This window comes from Anas platyrhynchos, chromosome 3 (assembly GCF_047663525.1).
Source record: "Anas platyrhynchos isolate ZD024472 breed Pekin duck chromosome 3, IASCAAS_PekinDuck_T2T, whole genome shotgun sequence".
Taxonomy (NCBI): Eukaryota; Metazoa; Chordata; class Aves; order Anseriformes; family Anatidae; genus Anas; species Anas platyrhynchos.
This window is the reverse complement of record NC_092589.1, coordinates 34,785,563-34,804,916: the sequence shown is the minus strand read 5'-3', so window position 1 is coordinate 34,804,916 and position 19,354 is coordinate 34,785,563. Positions and strand designations below refer to the sequence as shown.

The 19,354-nt window shown below is 58.7% G+C and overlaps 2 protein-coding genes across 10 annotated transcripts in view; one reads left to right on the top strand and one right to left on the bottom strand.

Moving 5' to 3' along the window:
* The first annotated feature begins 16 nt into the window (after positions 1-16).
* LRRC73 (leucine rich repeat containing 73) lies at positions 17-5,321 on the top strand. Its single transcript, XM_027453958.3, has 6 exons — positions 17-498; positions 907-1,067; positions 1,883-2,005; positions 2,648-2,748; positions 3,364-3,547; positions 4,889-5,321. Exons 1-6 carry the CDS (start codon positions 227-229, stop codon positions 4,957-4,959), a joined length of 912 nt encoding a protein of 303 aa, XP_027309759.1. The 5' UTR covers positions 17-226; the 3' UTR covers positions 4,960-5,321.
* A 486-nt stretch (positions 5,322-5,807) lies between these two features.
* TJAP1 (tight junction associated protein 1) overlaps positions 5,808-19,354 on the bottom strand; it is a 34,582-nt gene continuing 21,035 nt past the window's right edge. For 7 of the 9 annotated variants that reach the window (XM_038176906.2, XM_038176908.2, XM_038176910.2 and 4 more), the window contains 9 exons: positions 18,270-18,323; positions 16,602-16,760; positions 13,771-13,799; positions 12,920-13,081; positions 12,362-12,428; positions 11,848-11,877; positions 10,882-10,989; positions 10,369-10,452; positions 5,808-8,904 (listed from right to left, as the gene is read on the bottom strand). In XM_038176906.2, coding sequence (XP_038032834.2) covers positions 7,585-8,904; positions 10,369-10,452; positions 10,882-10,989; positions 11,848-11,877; positions 12,362-12,428; positions 12,920-13,081; positions 13,771-13,799; positions 16,602-16,727 — 1,926 coding nt within the window. In that variant the 5' untranslated portion in view covers positions 16,728-16,760; positions 18,270-18,323 and the 3' untranslated portion in view covers positions 5,808-7,584. The remainder of the gene's footprint in view (positions 8,905-10,368; positions 10,453-10,881; positions 10,990-11,847; positions 11,878-12,361; positions 12,429-12,919; positions 13,082-13,770; positions 13,800-16,601; positions 16,761-18,269; positions 18,324-19,354) is intronic. The other 2 variants (XM_038176914.2, XM_038176913.2) reach the window with 2 other exon arrangements.

Here is a 19,354-nt window from a genome sequence, read left to right as displayed (position 1 = left end):
GGGCGGAGCGGGGCGGGAGCAGCGGGGCCGCCCGGCCCCCTCTGGCCGCTGCCGGCTCGGCGGAGCTCCCCGGCCGGCTCAACGCCTTCAGCCGCCCCGCCGATGGCTCCCCCCTCGGCTGTTGGCGGCGGCCGCCGGTGAGGCTGAGCCCCCCGGGGCCGCCCCCGGGGCCGCGGTGTGGCCGGAGCTCGCTGCGAGCCCCGGCGGCTCCCCGAGGCTGGGGAAGATGCTGCCGGGCTCCATCCAGATCTCCGGCGAGACGCTGTCGGGAGCCGAGATCCGGGACATCTGCGAGAGCCTGCGGGAGAACTCGGTGCGGCTGCTGTCGCTGCGGGGCTGCCAGCTGTCGGAGCGGGACTTCGGGCACGTCTGCCGGGGGGCGGCCGAGTCGCGCTCCCTCGCCCAGCTCAACCTCAACCTGGGCATCGTCTCCAACATCAACCGCGTCAAGCAGCTGGCCGAGGCCCTCAAGACCAACCGCTCCGTCCAGTCCCTCTTGTGAGTAGCCGCGATCCCCGGCCGGGTGATGCTGCTCGGGGTGCCCGGCAGCTCCCCAGAGTTTACGTCTCGTCAGGGGAGAAATGCCCTTGACATTGCCTTCACCCCTCGCCCTTCACCGGGCTACCTCCCTTCCCGCCTGCTTGGCACGGTTTCAGCCCCATCCCCCAAAAACCTGGGTTCCCCCACACCCACCTGAGCCTCGCCGGTGCCCTCCACACCCCCTCGTCCCTGCCAGGCTCCATAGCTGCTGGCTGGCCCCCTCTGCAGAGCCCTCCTGAGGCTTTTTCCCTGCCTGACACTGGGATTTGTCCCCCTCCTCCTCCTCACTTCACCCACTTCTCGCTCCCCACCGGGTCAGCTCGCCCCTAGAAAGCTCCATGGTAATTTTCCCTTTGACCCACGCAGCCTCCATGGCAGTCCCCTGACGGATGCAGGCTTGGCCCTCCTCAACCCGGCGCTCTCCATCCATCCCTCGCTGGTGGCTCTGGATTTAGGAGACTGCATGCTGGGGGACGAAGGCATCAACCTGATCTGTGGGCTCCTGCCACCCGATGGGGCTAAGTCAGGTAAGCACCAGGAGCCGTGGGCTGCACAGGAACCAGCGGAGCTTTTCCATGCAGCAGTAAATCCTCAGCCCTGGGAGCAGCAGGCTCTGTAGTTTGGGCTCAGGCATTTATTTTCCCGACTTCAGTACAGCAGAAAAGCCAAGCGATACAGGACCGGTTCCCTTGGGCAGGCGTGGGCTTTCTGCTATTGATCTGTCCTGCTGGCAGTTTGTTGCTCAGAGACCAACAGGTTGCTTCTGCTTTATGACAGCAGCATGTGAAACTGGAGGAGAGGAGAGCTTGGGCTTTGCATTTATTATCTTCTGTTTATGTGTTGATAATGACCACAGATAAATATATGGCGTACCCCCTACCCCAGCACTTGGTTCACTGTCAGCGCCTGAGAATTGTCCCCAGTTCTGGGTGCACTCGGTGGGTGTGTAGATGGTTGGTGATAGCCTTAGTGGCTTAGCACTCCTAGGTGCAGGCTTCAGAGCCCACCGTCCCTGTGATCCTCTCTCTGACCTGTCACCTCATGCCGCCTCCTTCTAGTCAGTCGCCTCGCACAGCCCTTGTCTCGGTTGTGCTTGCTATTTAGGGTAAGCAGAGCACAGGTTGTGAGAGCAGAGAAATGGGGCAGTCACAGCAGGGGCAGATAAAGGGACACTGTGGAAGGCAATAATATAAAAAATGATGTTTGTTGGAGCAAACCAAACCCTGTAACCTGTCGGAGTCCAGGGGACACGACTCAGAGCTACTCTGGTTAGCTGAACTAGTTCCCCTCCGGCTGCTTTGGTGATCCTCAGGCTCTGGTTTGGCTTCTCTCTCTTCTCCAGGCCTCAAAGAGCTAACGCTGAGCGCCAACCCGGGTGTCACAAGCAAAGGCTGGGGCCGCCTGGCCATTGCGGTGGCTCACAGCTCCCAGCTCCGAGTGTTGAACCTGGACTACAACCCCCTGGGTAAGCTGGGGGACCGGGGAGGGCGAGCAGGGGACACTGCAGGGGACTGACTCCTGCCTTCCCAGGCTTCTGACAGCAAAGCAGTTTGCTTTGCTGGGTGGCCAGGGGCCGAGCTCTGCGTGGGCAGCAGAGCTTCCCCAGCAGGATGGGGACCTTGCACTGGTCCTGTCTGGTTCCCAGCAGTGAATCCACCCTGCCAAGCACCCTTGGCAGTCGGGAAGCCAGCCTCGCTGCTCTGGGCGGCGTGGCCACATGCCCTGCCTGCGTTTGCCATCACGTTTGACCCCCTGCTTCTGCCCTGTGGTCTGATGTCAGCTCGGCAGAAGCCCAGCATCCCCCTGCTCCCCCCTTCCCTTCTCCCGGAGAAGGGAGGAGGAGGAGGAGAGGCTGGCATGGGTTGCCATAGAAACCAACTCTCTCCAGCTCTGCTGCAAGGTGGTGAGGAGGAGACCAGGCCGGGCCTCCCTACCCAGCGCAGAGGCTGGGCGCTTCCCACCTCGCTTCCCTGCTGGAAATGAAGCCCCTCTCCAGGGCGGTGAAGGCCCCAGGGTGTTTCCGTGACACCCCCAGCCCCACGAGGGCAGGGGGGATATGTGAGCGAAGGCTGGCACTGCCGACAGCCCTGGTTTGCTTCTCCTCCAGGTGACCAGGTAGCAGGGATGCTCGCTGTCGCTGTGGCCTCCAGTCGAACCCTTGAAGTGCTGGATTTGGAGGGAACAGGACTTACCAACCAGTCGGCCCAGGTAAGGAAACCTGTTACTCTACGGCATCACTGAAGCCCCACTGAAATTGGTCCTGGCCACCTGTAGGGGCACCAGGACCTCTACCTGCCTCCCTGCCCCTTCCAGACTCCACACACATCCCCTTCCCTCCCTGCACCCAGAGGTGCTGCTGCTTTCCCCAGGCTCACAGCACTCAGCCACAGGAGGAACTTGGCTGAGTGCACAGCTCTTACCTAGGGCTCCTGGGCCTCCCCCAAGGCAGCAGAGAAAGTCACACAGCTCTGCCTGTAGTTTGGGTTTCTTGGGAGAAGTAAGGGGTTGGATCCGTGATGGAGAATCAGAGGTCCATGTGCAGCTCCCAGCAGTAGGAGGGGCCTTGTCTGGGTATGTGGGAGCAGCAGGTGTAGAGCAGTCTCTTTTTCGGGCAGAACCAGGAAATCCAGGCTCAGTTCTCCCCACAGAAAGATGAGAAGTCCTCAAAAAGTCTGGCAAAGGGAGTTCAAAGCTGAAGGATGGCAGAGATAAAAAGAGGAGGGCTGGAGCTTGTGGGGAGGCAGGGTGCTGAAACTCTTCCTGTTGAACCTAGCTGCTGTTTGTGCTGCTCGTCAGCCTGCTTTTATCTCGCTCTCTGCCCAGACCTTGCTGGACATGGTGGAGAATTACCCCACAGCCCTACGGACACTCATCCTGGCGGAGAACAACATCAGTCCGGAGCTGCAGCAGCAGATCTCTGACCTGCTCTCGGAGGGCGAGGAAGAGGAGGAAACAGAGGCTCGCGAAGTCACGGCCAGGGAGAAGAACCCCTGGATCTGCCAGAACAGTAAGAGCTCTGGGGCCTGGCCTGGTGGGGCTGGCAGACGGCCATAGGGATGTTTGGGGTGTTTCTAGTGCCACTGATCTCGTGGTGGGGTTGGTCCCTCATCCCTGTGAGCTGCAATCCAGACAGCCCCCAGCCGCGACCTTGGCGTTAAGCAGCGTTGGGCTGAGCTCTGCTTGGAAAGGGAACCTCCAAGGACAATGCAGCAAAGAGCAGAAGCGGTACCTCAGAGGCGTTTCTCCTGATGCTGCAGGAATTAAATCTTTGTGCAAAGCCTTAAAACCAAGGGCAGGAGCATTCAAGATCTCAGGGGCCTTTGCCAGACATCCTAGCCAAAACTCGTGTCATTCCTCACCGCTTCCAGAACCTCCCTGGAACAGGCACGGGAGCAGCTTTTCCTATCTCTGTGGCCTAAACTTGCGAGGGGTGAGCCAGGTGCCACAGCCTGCCTGTGCAGGGGCCTGTAACAGAAAATAAGGTACATGATGGGAAGAGCAATTGCCTGTTGTGTGTATAATATTGTGCATCGCCATGCCTACATCATGATTCTGCTGGCTTGGTGGTTTGGGATTTTTTATTTTTTTCACCTTACATCTCTAATTGTCCTTCCCTCCCTCACAATACTAATATCAGGCTAGCAGACAAGCCCAAGCACTCCCAGTGCCTCACAACATCTGGTTCTTCGTTTGTTAGAGCCATAAACCTCCTTTGCTGGCAGCTTTGGCTGAGTTTGGGATCCAGTTTCCAGAAACCGATCCCCAAAACAGAGATCCCCCTGTGCAGTTTTGAATATGCGAGGTCTGGATCTGAAGCACAAGGGCTCTAACTATCTCCCCCCCTTTGCATCCAGGAAAAACACTTTTTCTGTGGTTTAGAAAGCCTCCTGCTGCCCTGTTGGCTTCTTGGTATGCGTGCCCATCCTCCCTGCAGCCAGTTCCCTTGGCAGGGGGAGTCACCGAGCTCCTGGCCAGCACCCTGTGCCATCCCCGAGCCCGAGGACTGCCCCGGTCCTTCCTGAAGCCAGGTGGAGGAGGGAGGGCTGCACAAACCCTCCGTTCACAGTGCACACGATCAGGATTTCCAGGCCTCTACCACCACAAAACGGCTGCTTGCCCGTGTGGGTTTGGGCTGCGTGCAGCTCACCCCAGCTGGCTGCTGGCTGTGGAGCTGGGAAGGTGCTCGGTGCCTGCAGGTTCAGAGGTGTGGGGCTGCCTAAAGGCACAGCTGGGTCAGCGGGACCGCTACCACTGCACTTAACGTGTCGGAGATTCCTCATCCTCACCTCTGGCTCCGCGCTCTCCCACAACCCAAAAATCTCATGGTTTTCTCCCTCTCTCACCACAGCTCCCAGCTCCCAGATGGTCCTGATGACGTCGGGACTCGGCGACAGCCTCCTAGCAGAAACGGAGATGTAGCTGGGCTCCCCTGCCTGCTCCTGCCCAGGACAGCGCCGGCGCTGGCTCCACGCACACTGGGGACGGGGAGCACGCACCCACCAAGCCCCCGTGCCTCCGCTGAGCTGCCCCGAGGCTCTCCTCACACATTTCACCTCCCGTCGTTGGCTCCCGGAGCACCAGAGCCCGGTCCGAGTGAATCTCCACACGCCTCTCTGTGTCGTCACGCGCCCCGTCGGCCGCTTGTGATTGTCCAGTCGCTGCATGCGTAGCTCACGCTGCCCTGCCTCTCTCTCTCTCCCCCCCACACCTGGCTGCACCCCGCAGGGTGCGGGCTGTATTTATTCAGATGTGTATAAGAGATGGTCTTTCTATTGCCTGTCCTGCTGTTGCAACCAGAGTTTTATGAAGGGCACAGCCGCGGCACCGCTCGCAGCCACCCGAGCCTCCCACAGCCTTCATGCTGAACCAGAAATGGTGGCAAAAAGGGGAATTTCCTCCTGTTTTGTCTCTGCTACAGCAGTGCCCCGGCCCTGCTTGAAGGCAGCAGGGGGCAGCACAGCCCTGGCATCCCCTGGCTCCCCTCTGGGCTGTCTGCGTGCCCACAGTCCCAGGGGGCTGCTCATGGCCCAGCTGAGCTGCAGCTCCAGAAATAAGGGGCTGGAGGGCAGCACTAACTTGGCTCAGCTGTTTTCTGGGTGCCTCTGAGCCTGCTTAGGGCATCACAAAGCAGGCACGGAGTGGGCGATCAGCCAATTCAGTGCCTGGCACGCTTGCAGGTGGCACACACACTCCACCAGAGGCTCTGCTCCTCCACCAACATGCTCAAGAGCGGTCTCAGGTGAGAAAACACTGCAGCCATCCCCCCCTTACTTTTAAAATAGTTTATTTCTGCTCTTAAAATATACATCAGTTTGAAAATTTCAGAAAACAAAAACAAACCAAGTTAGTTACAGATTAACAGTCTGGAGGTGGGATGCCGGGAGCGGGGTCAGCTCGAGGCCCCAGAGCCAAGGAGGGCGCAGGGGGCAGGCACCGCGCCAGCCTGGGAGGGCTCCGCTCCTCCCGGCTTCAGGGCAGGAGATAACGCCCTGCGAGCTGAAGGGAGGCTCCTGCTCTCAGCACCAGCCTGTTTGCACAGGAATCGAGTGAAATACTGCAGTGAAAGGCCGAGCCCCGGCTCCGCAGCTGCCTGAGGTGGGCCGCAGGGTGACGGCGCAGGGGCCTGCAGCTCCTTTTCACAGGCCCTGGAGCCTCTGGGCTGGGGTTGAGGCCCCAGCTGCAAGCAGCCCTCTGAAAAAACAGGGATTTGGGGAGGGGAGCAGGGCCCCCGGGCAGCTTTGGGCTGTATCTCTGGCTGTTGGATCCCTCCCTGGCAGAGGGATGCTCTCCCCTAGCCCAGCAAGGAGCACTGAGGGAGCAGGGCAGGAAGACAATGCAAATCCAACTAAAAAAAAGAAAAAAACAACAGCCAGCAGGCCAAGGATCAGCCAGCAGGTGCAAGGGGAGCACGGCCCAGGAGCCAGGCTGGCCCTCTGCCTCGCCCCCCTGGGCAAGGTGAGAGACACGAGACAAGACAAGGGCACGGGACGAAATTAAAATGGGACAGCAGGCCACAAGAGCCCTCAAAAAAAACAAAAAACAAAAAAACAAACCTACACCTACAGACCTCTCCCCTTCCCTCCCCCCTCCCCGATAAGACACTGAGCACACGAGACAGCGAAGAAAAGTCACGAGATCACGCTAGGCTAGGAAAAAAAACACGCCTGGAGGCCCTACCCAGAAGGGGAAGCCCCAGAGAGGCACCAGAGCCAGCCTGGGGCCCCCCCAAAAGAAGGGGGCACAAAGCCCCTGGCAAAGGGCTGCTGCTGAGCCGGGAGGCAGGGAGTAGCTTCCCAGAGCACTGCCCTCGCATCCCCACGAGCCCTCCTGCCCCCAAAATCCCAGCAGCATCCTTCACCATCTCGTTGCTGAGGCTGGAGGGCTTTCTGCGGGCTGGTGAGAAGGGAATCGGGGCTCGGGGCCGCCCTCGGCGCAGGGAGCAGCCTGGCTGCCAAGCGCTGCGGCTGTTTCTGCAGGGTGGGGAAGGGAAAAAAACAACCCACCCCAAAAACCCGAGGGCGGGCGAGAAGAAAGCAGCCCACCCAAGAGGAGAAGAGGCAGCAGCCTTCCAACAAAACAACAAGAAGAGGTGTGAGGGAGGAGACGCACAAACAAAGCCCCAAAACCAAACCTCCTCTGCCCGGGGAGGGGACGCATGGAGGCAGCCGGGGCCCCCGGGGGCTCCCAGGGGCTCAGACGCCACCGCCAGGCGCTCTGCCCCGTTGGCACGAGTTGAAAGAGAGCAGCCGGGGCCTCAGGTACCTGAGTGGGAAGGGAAAAAGGGAGGGTGAGAGCGCGGAGAGGCAGAGGCACGCCGGGACAAGGGGTACCCAGAACTGAGTCCGGTACAGGCACCAGTGTGAGGCTGCGGGGACAGCCGCGAGCGCGCCGGGGCAGCGGGTGTGCTGCGGGCCCGAGGGTAGCCAAAGAGGAGAATAAATATAAAACTTCAGAGCGTGAGAGGGTAGCGAGAGGTTTTTCTCCCTGGGAAGAAAGTGGGGAGGTGGAGGCGTCCCGCGGCACGCGGCTGCTGCTGCTCCTGCCTCAGCTGAGCAGGTTGCCCTGCTCCTGGGCTTGTGTCAGGCTGTCCTTGCGGTGCAAGTGGTGGACCCCCATCCTCTTGGGGCTGCGGTGCGGCCGGCCGAAGGGAGGCCTGGCCCTGCTGCCCTCGCCGCTCTCCTCCTGAGCTCCTCCTTGGCTGCTCTCCTTGCATCCCGGCAGCAACATTTCTCTCTCGTCAGCCGGGCTCTCGGGCAAGCCGAGGTCCACGTAGTCCTTGTGCTTCTCCGGCTGGGGGCTTCCAGGCTCCGCGGGGCCTCCACCGCCTCCCTGCAGCAGCTTCTGGGCTTCGTCCTGGGAGAAATCCGTGCCGTAGTCCGAGGAGAAGTGGCTCCGGCGGGCTCTGGACTCGGTGCTGTCCGTGTCCACGCTCGAGTCCCGGCTGACGGTCCAGCTGCAGCTCTGCGCCGACTCCTCGCCGTCCGAGTAGGCTGAGGCCGCCCTGCCCAGCTCCTGCATGGAGCGGCTGAACCTCTTCTGCAGCTCCGGGGCGGTGTCGCGGCCGAAAGCCGTGCGGTTCAGCAGCGCCCGCTCCGAGCTGGGGGGCGCCTTGTCCACGAACACGCGCTGCCAGTTGGCCAGCAGATCCTCCTCCGAGCTGGCCGAGCTGGCGAAGGCGCTGGGGATTTGGGGCGGGCTGCTGAAGGGGCTGCTGTGGGACGAGCCGGGAGCCCCGGCTGTTTTGGGGGACTGCTGGCAGGAGCAGCTGGAGGCCGAGCGGCGCCCTTCGGATGCGGGGCTGCCGGGCAGCGTCCGGTGCCGGTCGCAGCTCTCGTCCTCGCTCTGCACCAGGCTGAGCGAGATGGCCTGGCGCGTGGCGTACGTGCAGTTGGGCAGGGGGCTGTTCTTCGGGATCCTTACCTTGTCCTCGGAGAACTCGATCACCTTGCGCCCGGGGTAGATGGGGTTGGGGGGAGACGGGGTAGGGTACGGGCTGAGCTTCTCAAAGGCCGGCGCGTCCTCGGGGACGCTCTCCACGCTGCCTTGCGGCTTGCAGCCGCCGTTCTGCTGCTTGCCCGCGTCCCCTCCCTCCTTCCCCGGCTGGCCCGCGCTCTGGCAGGCCTCAGGAGGGGCTCCGCTCATGTCCACGTGCACAAACACATCCTCAGCCATGGGGCAGCTGCCGCTGCTGGACTTGGCCGAATTCAGCACCAGGGATTCCGGCTTCTCCAGGACTCTGGCGATGACCGAGGTGGGCACAACGTCAGACGGGGCCAAGGTATGGGTTGCCTCTTGCCCAGGGCCTGAAGACTCCTGAGTGCTGTGCAAATGCTTGTTGACCATGTCCTGCAGCTCGTAGGGAAGCTGGGGAGAAGGAAAAGGACGTCAGAAGGGTGCTGCCACAGAAACCATGACGCCCCAGTTAACCTGCCTTTCCCAACCCATCTTCACGGGTACTTTTACTCCTTATCTCAACCCTAACGTTCACCCAACTTGCCCTGAGGAAGAAATCTCTTTCCACTGAGAACCTGCCCCATACGAGGGACTAACAAGGCTCTCTGGCTGTCACACCAACCACGTTTCCAGGCCATGGCTCTCAGACCCAGCTCAGAAAAAGGCCAGGAAAAGGTGGCAGGCGGGACTCCGTCCCCCATGCCTGTGAGCGCAGAGGCAGGGCCCTGCCAGCCCATGCTAGGGGGAGGCCTATTGATCGGTGGAAAATCCGCTGGTGGTTGCACCAGTGACTGAACAGCCCCCAGTGCAGGACCCGCAGCGCTCCCCACACGCGGTAATTACAGCTTGGCCACCCTGGCAGCCCGCCCGTGATCGGGATCGATGCCTTCCCTCGTCCCTGCTGATCCCACTTCCTCCCTCTCTCCGTTTCGGAGATGCAGAGGGCGGACAGCAGAGCTCCACGAGCCGCTCCGTGGCACAACGGGGTCTGTCCCGTGTCACAGCCAGAAGGAAACCCTGTCCCAGGCTGGAGGCACAGGGCAGGGTGCGTGAGAACAGCTGGCGGAGGGGCAGACCCCCCCTCCAGCGTGGGACACGGCCCTCTGGGGGGGCAGAATGCAAAGCCCTGGGGAGGGGAGACAGCTGGGAGAGGGGTCAAGGTTACCCCAGCAGTAACTGATACACACGGACCTCAGGAGCGCTAATTTGAGACACAAAGGGGGAGGGGGACACATCGGTCACCTGCTGAGTTACTAAAGATGAGCACACGGCGTTGCTGAGAGGAGCTTACCAAGGGCTGGGGACTAAGGGCACAGGCAAAGAGAGAGCTGGGGCGAGGGCCCAAAGCAGATTTCATGTTCCCAACTGGAGAAGTGATGCTCTCCCTTTGCTTACCCTGAAGGCAGGACGAGCTGAGCAGACCCCACAAGGGGGAGCACGTCCTGGTACCGACTTCTCCCGTTCAGGAGGCCGAAAAGACACCCTGAACGCTGCCCCCCGAACTGCTCCTCAGCAAACCACTGATCTGCCAGCGTGGCCCTTGCACGTGGACAGGTGAGAAAGGCAAGAGGACGGAGCAGGGTAAGAGAGAGGTCTGTCCTCCCGCCAGCTTCCAGCAGGCACCCAGCAGGCTATCGAATTCAAGGTTATTGTGCTTTTTATAACAGCTCCTGTGAAATGGAGCCGGGGTGAAAGAGGAGCTGGCAGAGGCTCTGCGCTGCCCTCCCAGTGGGAGCGGGAGCAGGAGCCCCCCACACCTCTGCCCGGGGCTGAAGGGTGAGAGGCCAACAGCCCCGCAGAGAAAGCTGGAAAAAGGCAAGGCGCAGGTGGAAACCACGAGCCCTCCTTCCCCGCCTCCGCGGGGCTGCTACTCACATCGGCAAACTTGTGGTTCCTGAAGTGGGACTTGTTGCACTTGAGCAGCTGTACCGCGAGGTTGCAGTCCTGCCGGTAGCGTTCCTGCAAGAAAGGGCACAGTGTGCAGCCACGCCAGGCTCGTAGCTGCTCCCCGAAAAGGCACCGCCTGGCCAGGTGCTGCTCAAACAGAAGGGCCGTGTATTTCTCAAGGCTCAGCCAGCATGTCCCTTTCAACTCCTCCCTCCCCGTGGAATTCATCTCCACAAGTCCCCTCAGTTGGTACAGCCTGGGCTCAGGTCAAACCTTAAGCTCAGACACCAAAGGAGTCTGATCATCAGCCGTGCAGATCAGCCCTTCCTTGCCCAGTCCCTCAGGCCTTTTTTCTGTTTGCCTGTCCCTACCACTGCGTGCAGCTCCCCCGCCTTCATAAACACTAAAGTCATCCCCGTGCTCCTCTACGCCCATGACTTTGAACCAGAGGATGAGCCCACACCTCACCACGCTTGCACAACCCTTTGCAGACTCACTTACGTTGAGTTCTTCCAGCTTGTTGATGGTAGTTTTGGCATCGAGCAGTTTATTAGTGAGCTCCACAATCTCCCAGTCCAGCGTCTTGCGGTCCATCTCTGCCTTTTTGATCTGGGATGCAAAAACAGAAGGGTGTAAATCCCCCCAGCACAGAAGAAACCGGCTCCACCACCCACCTCACCCCCAGCATAGCACAACGCCACCTTCAGCTGGGATACAAAGACTTCCAGACAGACAGACAAGGGGGACAGGCTGGCTCTTCACCCAGGGAGGGCCTCCGAAGGCAAGTGGAGCCGGCCGCTCTGCTGGTTGCAGAGGCAACGGCTGAGTTGAAAGCTCCTTAACGCAGCACAACCACGTTTCCTCTCTGCCCTGGCTGATGGGGTGCCTGATGGAAAGCTGGTGGCTTTGAATAGTTCATCCCATCCTGCCACAGCAGCAAGGAACTATAAATTTGTGATACCCAGCCCTCTGCTCTGGGGGAACAGAGCAACAGCCCATACAGGTCAGCGGGCTGTGCTGAACAGACAGATTTGTTTGGCAGGGAAAGGACACCACCTTGAAAGAGCTCAAGCCTTGCTCTGGTAAGAAAAAGGACCTGGAGCTAACTCAACACCCACCCTAATGCACGTGGTACTGTCTCTTCAGACTCCCTAACAGTTTAGGAGCAGGGCAGGCAGAGACCCAGATGTAAGAGGGGCACAATGAATACTGACCCAAGAAATTCAAGCGACAGATTAAGAAGAGAAAACTGGCTCGGTGTCAAACGCTCTTCGGATGGAGCGCTGCAAGCCAGGGCCTGCTGCAGCTGCGGGCAGCTGCTGGATACCAGGTGAGCCCTTGGCTGGACGAGGGCTGGGGGCCCCCCTCCAGCTGGGCTGGAGCATGTGGGACTGCCAATGAAACCGACAGGCCGGGACACGTAAAAGGGGGAAAAAAAGAAAAAACACACAAACGAAAAGACGCAACTGCAAAAATCCAGCTTTGGCTGAGAGAGGCCTGAGAGGTGAGCGCGCCCAGCGTGTGCCAGCAGCAGCGTGGGGAGGAGAAAGAGAGAGAGAGAGAGAGAGAGGGGGGGAGGGAGAGAAAAGAAACAGCCATGAGTGTTATGAATGCACACAACAGACACACACACGCACGCTGGCTCTGCTCTGACTGTCCCCGTCCCCCCAGGACGAGCCCCCCAGGAGCGGCTGGCACATCCCTGGCATTTCCAGAGGGACTGAAGCAACACGACGGACGGACACCATGCGGTTATGTTGTGGGCAACCAAGCTCACGTGCATGACCAGGTAGGGGCTCCGTAAACCAAGGAACCAGCTCACGACACCAGCCAGAAGGGGGACTAGGTGGTCGTGGCCAGAATCCCAACCCTCGCCCACCTCCACGCCTGCTGGCTAAAGCCAGGGCCCCTTCCCCCTTCTGCTCCTAGCATACAGCTCTACCTCCACCTCCTCTCTGTAGGGGCTGAGTAAGGCACTTACTAGGGCGTGCAGCTTCTCCTCCAGGTCCTGGTTGGTTCTCTGGGAAGCGGTGTAGCTGTTCTGCAACCTACAGGACCAAGGTGGTACACGTGGGAATGGATCTCAGGCATTCACACAAGTCTTCTTCATCACTGCCCAGCAAACCAATTAATCCACACCTCCAGGCAGACTGATACTCCCAGCACTAAGACACCAAGGTATGTCAGCTGTGCCTCACCTCTGCCTCATAATGGCCTCCAGACCCCAAATTACTAGAGGCGAGCTGAGGTTGGCTGGGTGACCCTTCATGCTTTTGCTGGGGAGGGTGTGAGGACGTTGGATGACTCCATGAGCTGTGACAACCCCTCAAGCTAGCAGCGTGCTTGCTGCACCCTGGAGGAAGCAATACTTGCGAGGCTTTCACCCTCCCCTCAGTCTGGGGGAGCACCTTTCTGAGGATGTAGCATGCCTTTGATCGACACAGCAGGGCACAGCCTGCTCGAAGCAAACGAGGGAGCTCTTGGTGGGAGTGATTGCTCCAACTCTGTCCTTTTTTTTGTTTGTTTTTCTTTTCCATACCTACGGAATTTGTCTTTGAATTTCTCCAGCTCCTCCCGGTTCTGGCCCAGCTCCATCTCCAGGTAGTCCTGCCCCGACTCCAGCTCCCTCTCCATCGCCTCCATTTTGTTCGTCACGTAGGTCAGCCGCCGGCGCAGCTCTTCGTTCTCGTGCTGCAGCAACCTGGGCACACAGCGACAAGGCCCCACTGCTTTGGGGCTCAACATCCCACACAGAGGCCCCAGAAGCCAGGAACTGAACCATTAGGGGACCCCAGCAGTGAACGATGCACCACGGTTAGGAGAGGGAGGCTCAGACCCAAGCCCACACGAGCTGTGGGATCAGCTCCTAGCTCCCTCTCGGGTTACAGAGCTCGGGTGAAGTCCGCTCACCAGATGGGCTGCTCAGCTCACTGCTGAATGAGAGCCACTCAATAATTTATCCCCGAGCAGGTTAGAAGAGGACGAAGCGCAGTGCTAGCAGCTGTCTGGGCCCCACACCTCACCCTCACCCAGCAGCAGGCCCTTGCGTGCTGGTTTTGGTGGCTCACACTACGACGGTGGCAACGAGATGAAGGCTTAGAAGAGGCATTCTTCCCTCCACCCGTGTTAAAGGCTTTATCTCCTGCTTTCCACCACACCCACCGACTCCTCTGCCTGCACCTGCACTGCAGATCTGCGGCCCCACGCCTCCTGAGGTGGGCAAGGCACAGACCAAAGCTCTGCCCACACGGCCCCAGGAGGGCTGGAGATGTGAGAGGAGCCCACAGGGGCAGCCAGCTTCGCCGTGCAGGTGGCACGACCACGAGGTGAGGGAGCAGCACCCACGCAGGAGCGGCACAACAAGCGGGCGGGGGGGAGCAGGACACTTACTTCATCCTTTCTGCATCCGTCAAGGGCTCCTGCACAGGGAAGAAAACAGATGTGAGATTCTTTCAGGGGAGGAGTTGGTCTCACACCGTCCCCTAAAGGGCAACGTCTTGTTGCTAGACCCTAGCAGGGACTCTTCCTCTTCCTCTGAGGGGTCAGGGTAGGTAGATTAGAACCTGGGATCTGTACACACCACCCCCATGTGTGATGCTAAGACAGACTGCGTGCTCTGGCTGGGGGTAGAGCAGCTGAACCAGAAACCATCACACAAGCTGGGTAACTTCACTCTCCCACGGTGAGCACCAGCCTCTCCCACCACACGGCCACCTCTGCTGGTGTTTCACCTTCCTGCCCGTCCCCGATTAACAGGGAGCAGGAATCAGCAATTAACGTGCCACCACAACACCCTCGAGGCCTCCCAGAAGAATCAGAGTGTGTCTTTTGGGAGATGAAAAGAGCTGTCTGTCCAGCAGTCATGCCAGCTAGACGATGCTGTGAAAAGGGTTTCTTTCTGCAGACCTGAAGAGAGCCACTGTCATTATTCTGGGACAGCACAAGAAACACTAAAGGGCAGAACAGCCTGTGAAAGAAACGCTCTGGGCAAGGTCCCCGGAGCTGGTGGGAGCAGGGACCTGCAGAACAAGGCGAGACAGTGCTGCACCAGGAGCACGTGGCTGCGCTGCTCTCGCTCCCTTCACGCTCTCTGTGCTAACCCAAAAGGTGGCTGCTGCTTGCCAGCACAGCTGGGCGAAATTCAATCAGCACCAGCAACAACCACATTTTTTGTGAAAGCTCGAGGCCGTGACCATTCTCGAGGCCCAAGCTGCCCACGGAGCAGTTTTGGTGTGTGGTGTACCTGCAGCACTGAGCTGCCACACTTCACCTTGCCCATGAAGCGTGAGACAGGCAGCTGTGGCTGAGGTTGCCGAGCTTCCAGCAGCATTACAGAGGGCAAACTCATCCCAGCCCTGGCCCTCAGACACCACGGGGCTGCTTCCTTCATCACTGCTCATTTTAAAAGGATGCTCCTCAGCGCCTGCACCTACCTTCCTGTCCTTAAAGGCAAAGCATCAATCCACCCTTTCCTCACATCCCTACCCCACAAGGCAATCAGTAATTCCTGCAGAATTACCCAGCAACTCCCTTCCCAACCCCTCCAAATCCACACCCAGCACAGGGTAGCGAGCAGGCAAAGGGGATACGGCGATTTCCAGTAAAATGAGGCAGTGGCCCCAAAGCAGGCTGGAGAAAAGAGGGGATGGCTTACAAAGACCCGAACCAGCCATCAAGGAGAGATCCAGCACCCCAGATAAACTAAAGATAAACCCAGCCTGCAGCAGCGACACGAGCAGCACCACAGGACAGCAGCTTCTGGTGACGAGACGCCCACAGCTTCAGGGTTGGGGGCCCGCTCTCTCCCCCCACACTGGCATTAGGGGTGAGGTGAGATCCAGGAGGGGGCTTCGGCCTTGGTGAGACCCCCGTTTGCGAGAGCCAGCAGACCTGGCACCTACCTTGTTTAGTGCCAGGCTGCAGGAAGGGGAGGATCTAGGTGGAGCTGGCCCTTCCTCCCGGCTCCAGGGTGTTGGAGGGGAAAAGGATTCTTTCTCTGGGTGGTTCGGCTCCACTTTCTGCTTCTGCCCGATTTTAGCAGACAGATGGTGTGGCTGTAACAGCCGGGAACAGGGACTGCTTTCATCCCTTCTGCCCTCTGCACTGCTTTTCCATGAAGACAGTGAGTGCTGCTGCCCAGAGGATGTCCCTGCCAGCCCCAGGGCTGCCAGCTTCTGCAGCTCATACTGACACAGATCTACCACCCTTCTCTCCAAGGAAAGAACTTTCTCCTTACTGTTCTTTTTCCCAAGAACGGGCTTCTTGCTCAATCTGGAAACTCTCTCAGCCTCCTCCGCACGATTTCTCTGACACGAAGCCGTTCCCGGCCCCTCACATTTCTTTGCTGTTTTTCTTCTGCTTGGGCACGAGGATCTTTCTTTCGCCCGCTTGGTTTTGACCTCTTCCAGATGACCTTCCCCTCGACTTTCTGGGGCAAACCCCTTGGCAAAACGAGCAGAGTTCTGGCTTTGCTCTGCTCCCCTGCTTTCTCCCAGCGAGCGCACGCGGATGGGACTCAGCACCCTCTGGGTAATCTCATCCAGGAACTTGGAGAAGAGCATTTTTTCTTCTCTGAGCTTCTCCTTGCGCTTGGCAGAGTCGGCAGCATTGCCACCACTGCGCTCCAGCGAGCGTTTCTCCCTGCAGCCAAGGCCCAGCTGAGGGTCGCTGTACTTGCGGGAGCCGCGGCCACGGGGAAGTGCCTCGACAGAGCGGGACTTGCGGAGGGTCTCCGGGCATGCACCCACCCGCAGGCCAGTCTGCTTTAAGATCCCTTTCAGAGGCAGGTGCGTAGGGGAGACCCGAAACTTCCTTGGTGCCAAGACTTCAGGAGGCTCTTTAAACATAAGCGAGCGTTCCAGGCTTCTGCTCTTGAATGAGCAAGGAGGGTGGGGTTTTTCATCTCCAGGCACCACGACCGTCTCCATGCTGCGGCTCACAAATTTGCCGAGGTGCCCACGAGCGCGGTTCGGGCACCGCTTCCCGCCCCGCTGTGCCATCCTCCTACCACGTGGCAGTGCTGGCTGGCTCTTGAGGTTCAGCTCTGCTCGGCACCCTGCCGCTTCCTTCTCACTGCTGGACTCCAGAGACCATGACGAGGAGAAGTTGGGGCTGCAAACCTCAAACCCCTCCGCCTGCTCGAGTTGGCCCGCCTCGGCGCGACTAAACCCTGCGTGCTGGCGCGCCGCTGCTAATCCCTTCGCCACCCGGCAAGTTGTTACCTGACTCTGCTCGGCCAAAATCACTCCATCCTGCTCGTCCCGAATGATGGGGACCTCGTGGCGCACCTCGCGATGCTGCGGGGGCGCCTTGCGGTAGGGCTTCTTGGAGGGAGCCGTGCTCGACATCCTCCCGGCTGCGGGGCTCCGCCGGCGGGCTACCTGCCGAGAGCAGAAAGCGCACGGGAGAGGGAAGTCACACGCGCTGCAGGCAACCCTAGAAGCAACCCAGCAGGATGTTGGCTCCCCATGCAGAGCGTGGATAGAGCAAGGAAGGGATGTGAGCGCACGGCTCGAGCGGCGGCCGCAGGAGAGGGAGCAAAGTCAGAGGTAGCCGCGTCCTCCCAGCCAGGGGGAGCGGAGGGCTGGCACATCCTCTCCCCCCTTCTCCACACGCTCACTCACGTAGCTCGTGTGGAGCTGGATTATATATAGCAAACCAGAAGAGGCCTCACAGCAGCCTATCGATCAGGCTCTTTAGGAAAGGCCTCTTCCAATATGGACACAGCGAGCCTGCCAGGCAGCAGTGACAGCAGGGGTTATCGATTATGTGCTGCCGCTGCCGGCAGGGACTTTGTGGGAGGAGACTCTGGTCATTAAAGAGCCCAAACTGAGAAGAGTTTTTGCTAACACTGGGCCACAAGTGGGGCAAACCATGGGAGGCTTGTCAGGAGGAGGTGCCACACCTTTCCAACTGCTCACTCCGTCAGAGAAGTGAAAAGAGCACCCCCAAGTCACAAGTGGCATCAAATTAGGGAGCAATGCCACGGATGTTGGTACCTAAGGTCAGATGTTGCAACATGCAGCAGTACCACTGCAAGAAAGCCCAGATTAGCTTCTGTGCCTTTACCCAAACTGTGCTGGGCAGGAAGAATCCATCTGCTGCAGGAGCAGGAGCAGCACAAGAGCAAAATATGGGGCAGAAGGAAAGCAGCTATCCTGTATGCATGGAATAACCTTCCTTTCCACCACTTTGAGTGGAGGGCAGGAAGACTTTTCACCCAGCAGCCTTGCCACTTGTTTTACACGTTGTTCGGTATCTAAATGGAGCCCCTGAAGAGTTCTCTGCAGTTCTCATCCACTCTTGCCTAGCTGCACCCTCTCAGCACTTAGACTGAGCCCCCTGCGAGGACTGAAATGCCTGCACCAGGCACAGAGTGGCTCCAAGCCACAGCAGGCTTTACACTTCACAGGGCAATTCGTGAGCTGTTCTCCACTAAAAAAAGAACAACAACACAGGCTCGCTGAAGTCTCTCATGTGTTTTCCACATACATGAGCAACTTCTTAAAACTAGCCTGTCAAATCCACTGTCGAAATCTTGAAAATTCAACTCTGCTGCAGTCGTTCCCTCAAGATCCTTTCTCTTAAAAGGAACCAGTGAGGTGAGGCGATTTCTAATGCTTTAGAAAAAAACACGTCCAGTAAAATAATACACATTGCACTGCATCTCCAAATGACACAGCTGGCTCTGTCTTGCTGTGAAGACATTTCTCCTCTTCAAAAAGAAATGCTGAAATCCTGACCAGCAGCAGGTTTGTCAACACCCCACCACCAACCAGGTGATCTCTTCTGTCAACTCCTGCCAGGCTAAGGGCAGGAGATACTCATGCAGATATCCCAAGCAGAAACCACACTATCATTTCTCTAGCCCCTAAGACCTGAGCACTTACCAGCCTCGGCTCAAATTCAAAGCTTCATGAAGCACGGACCCTCACTCAGATGCCCTGAAGAAGGGAAACAAATAGCTCAGAATCCATAAAAGAAGCAGTCTGAAATCTCACCCCATGAATATTTAAGGAGTGGGGCATGTTTATAACCAAGGACAACAGGATGTTCATCTCACTCTAAGTGCCTGCCCCAACCCACAACAGATCTTCTGAAAGGAAAGGAAATTAGCTTAGGACAGTCGAGCCACACAGCCCTGCAAGAGCTGAAAAGCCGCTTGGCAAGGACACATCCGAGGCAATCAGGACCATAAAAACTCAAAATTTGTGAAGTTCACAGAGAAGCTTGGTTCCAGGAAGGACTACAGGCACCTCCTGTGAAACTGGACCTTTCCTGCTCATTTCCTCTGCGCAAAGCCTTAGGGACAGGAGCTTGGTAATGCTACAAGGCTGAGTGAGGTAATTGTTAAGTCTGTGCACCTACAAATGAGCTGGCAATTAGCAGGCTCTCCTCAGAGCCAAAACATGACGTCCTTGTGCCTACCGCTGTGACGGCCCACACCTCTACGAGGCAGAGGAAGATAAGCTACTCTCTGGCTGCCAGCAAACAGCGTGCCACGCTCTACTTTGCTGCTAACAGGCTGTTGTAAAATACTCTCCGTCCAACCCAGGCCATAACACAAGATCAGAAAGGATCTTCTGTGCTCACAGCCCAGGGTACGTATCGCCACAGGACGAGAAATGGGTTCACCTGCGAGCTGCCTGGAAGAGCTGAGCTCTGTGGCTATCACTCTACCCCTAATTTAAGACATGGCAGCAGAGTCTTCCCTTTCCTGATGCACTTCTGCTGCTACGCTGCTTCTTCCCCTGCCCGTGGCACCGAGCCCTGGGAGGCGGGACGGGAGCGCAGGGTGTGGAGCAGTTGTATGCACACAGGGAAAGCCAGATGGAAGGTGAATGGCACAGGCAGGCAACCAGGACCACGCAAACTCAGGCGCTGCCAAAACAAACTGAAAGGTGCCCTAGCGCTGGCCCAGGCCCAACGAGCTGTCTGGCCCCCTTCCTCACTGCAAGGCTGCGGTCGGGTCTTG

Coding starts and splice junctions, on each gene's coding strand:
- LRRC73 (XM_027453958.3), top strand. CDS start 227: ATGCTGCCGGGCTCCATCCAGATCTCCGGCGAGACGCTGTCGGGAGCC. Junction 2,006..2,647: donor CCTGGACTACAACCCCCTGG/GTAAGCTGGGGG, acceptor CTTCTCCTCCAG/GTGACCAGGTAGCAGGGATG. Junction 3,548..4,888: donor CCCCTGGATCTGCCAGAACA/GTAAGAGCTCTG, acceptor CTCTCACCACAG/CTCCCAGCTCCCAGATGGTC.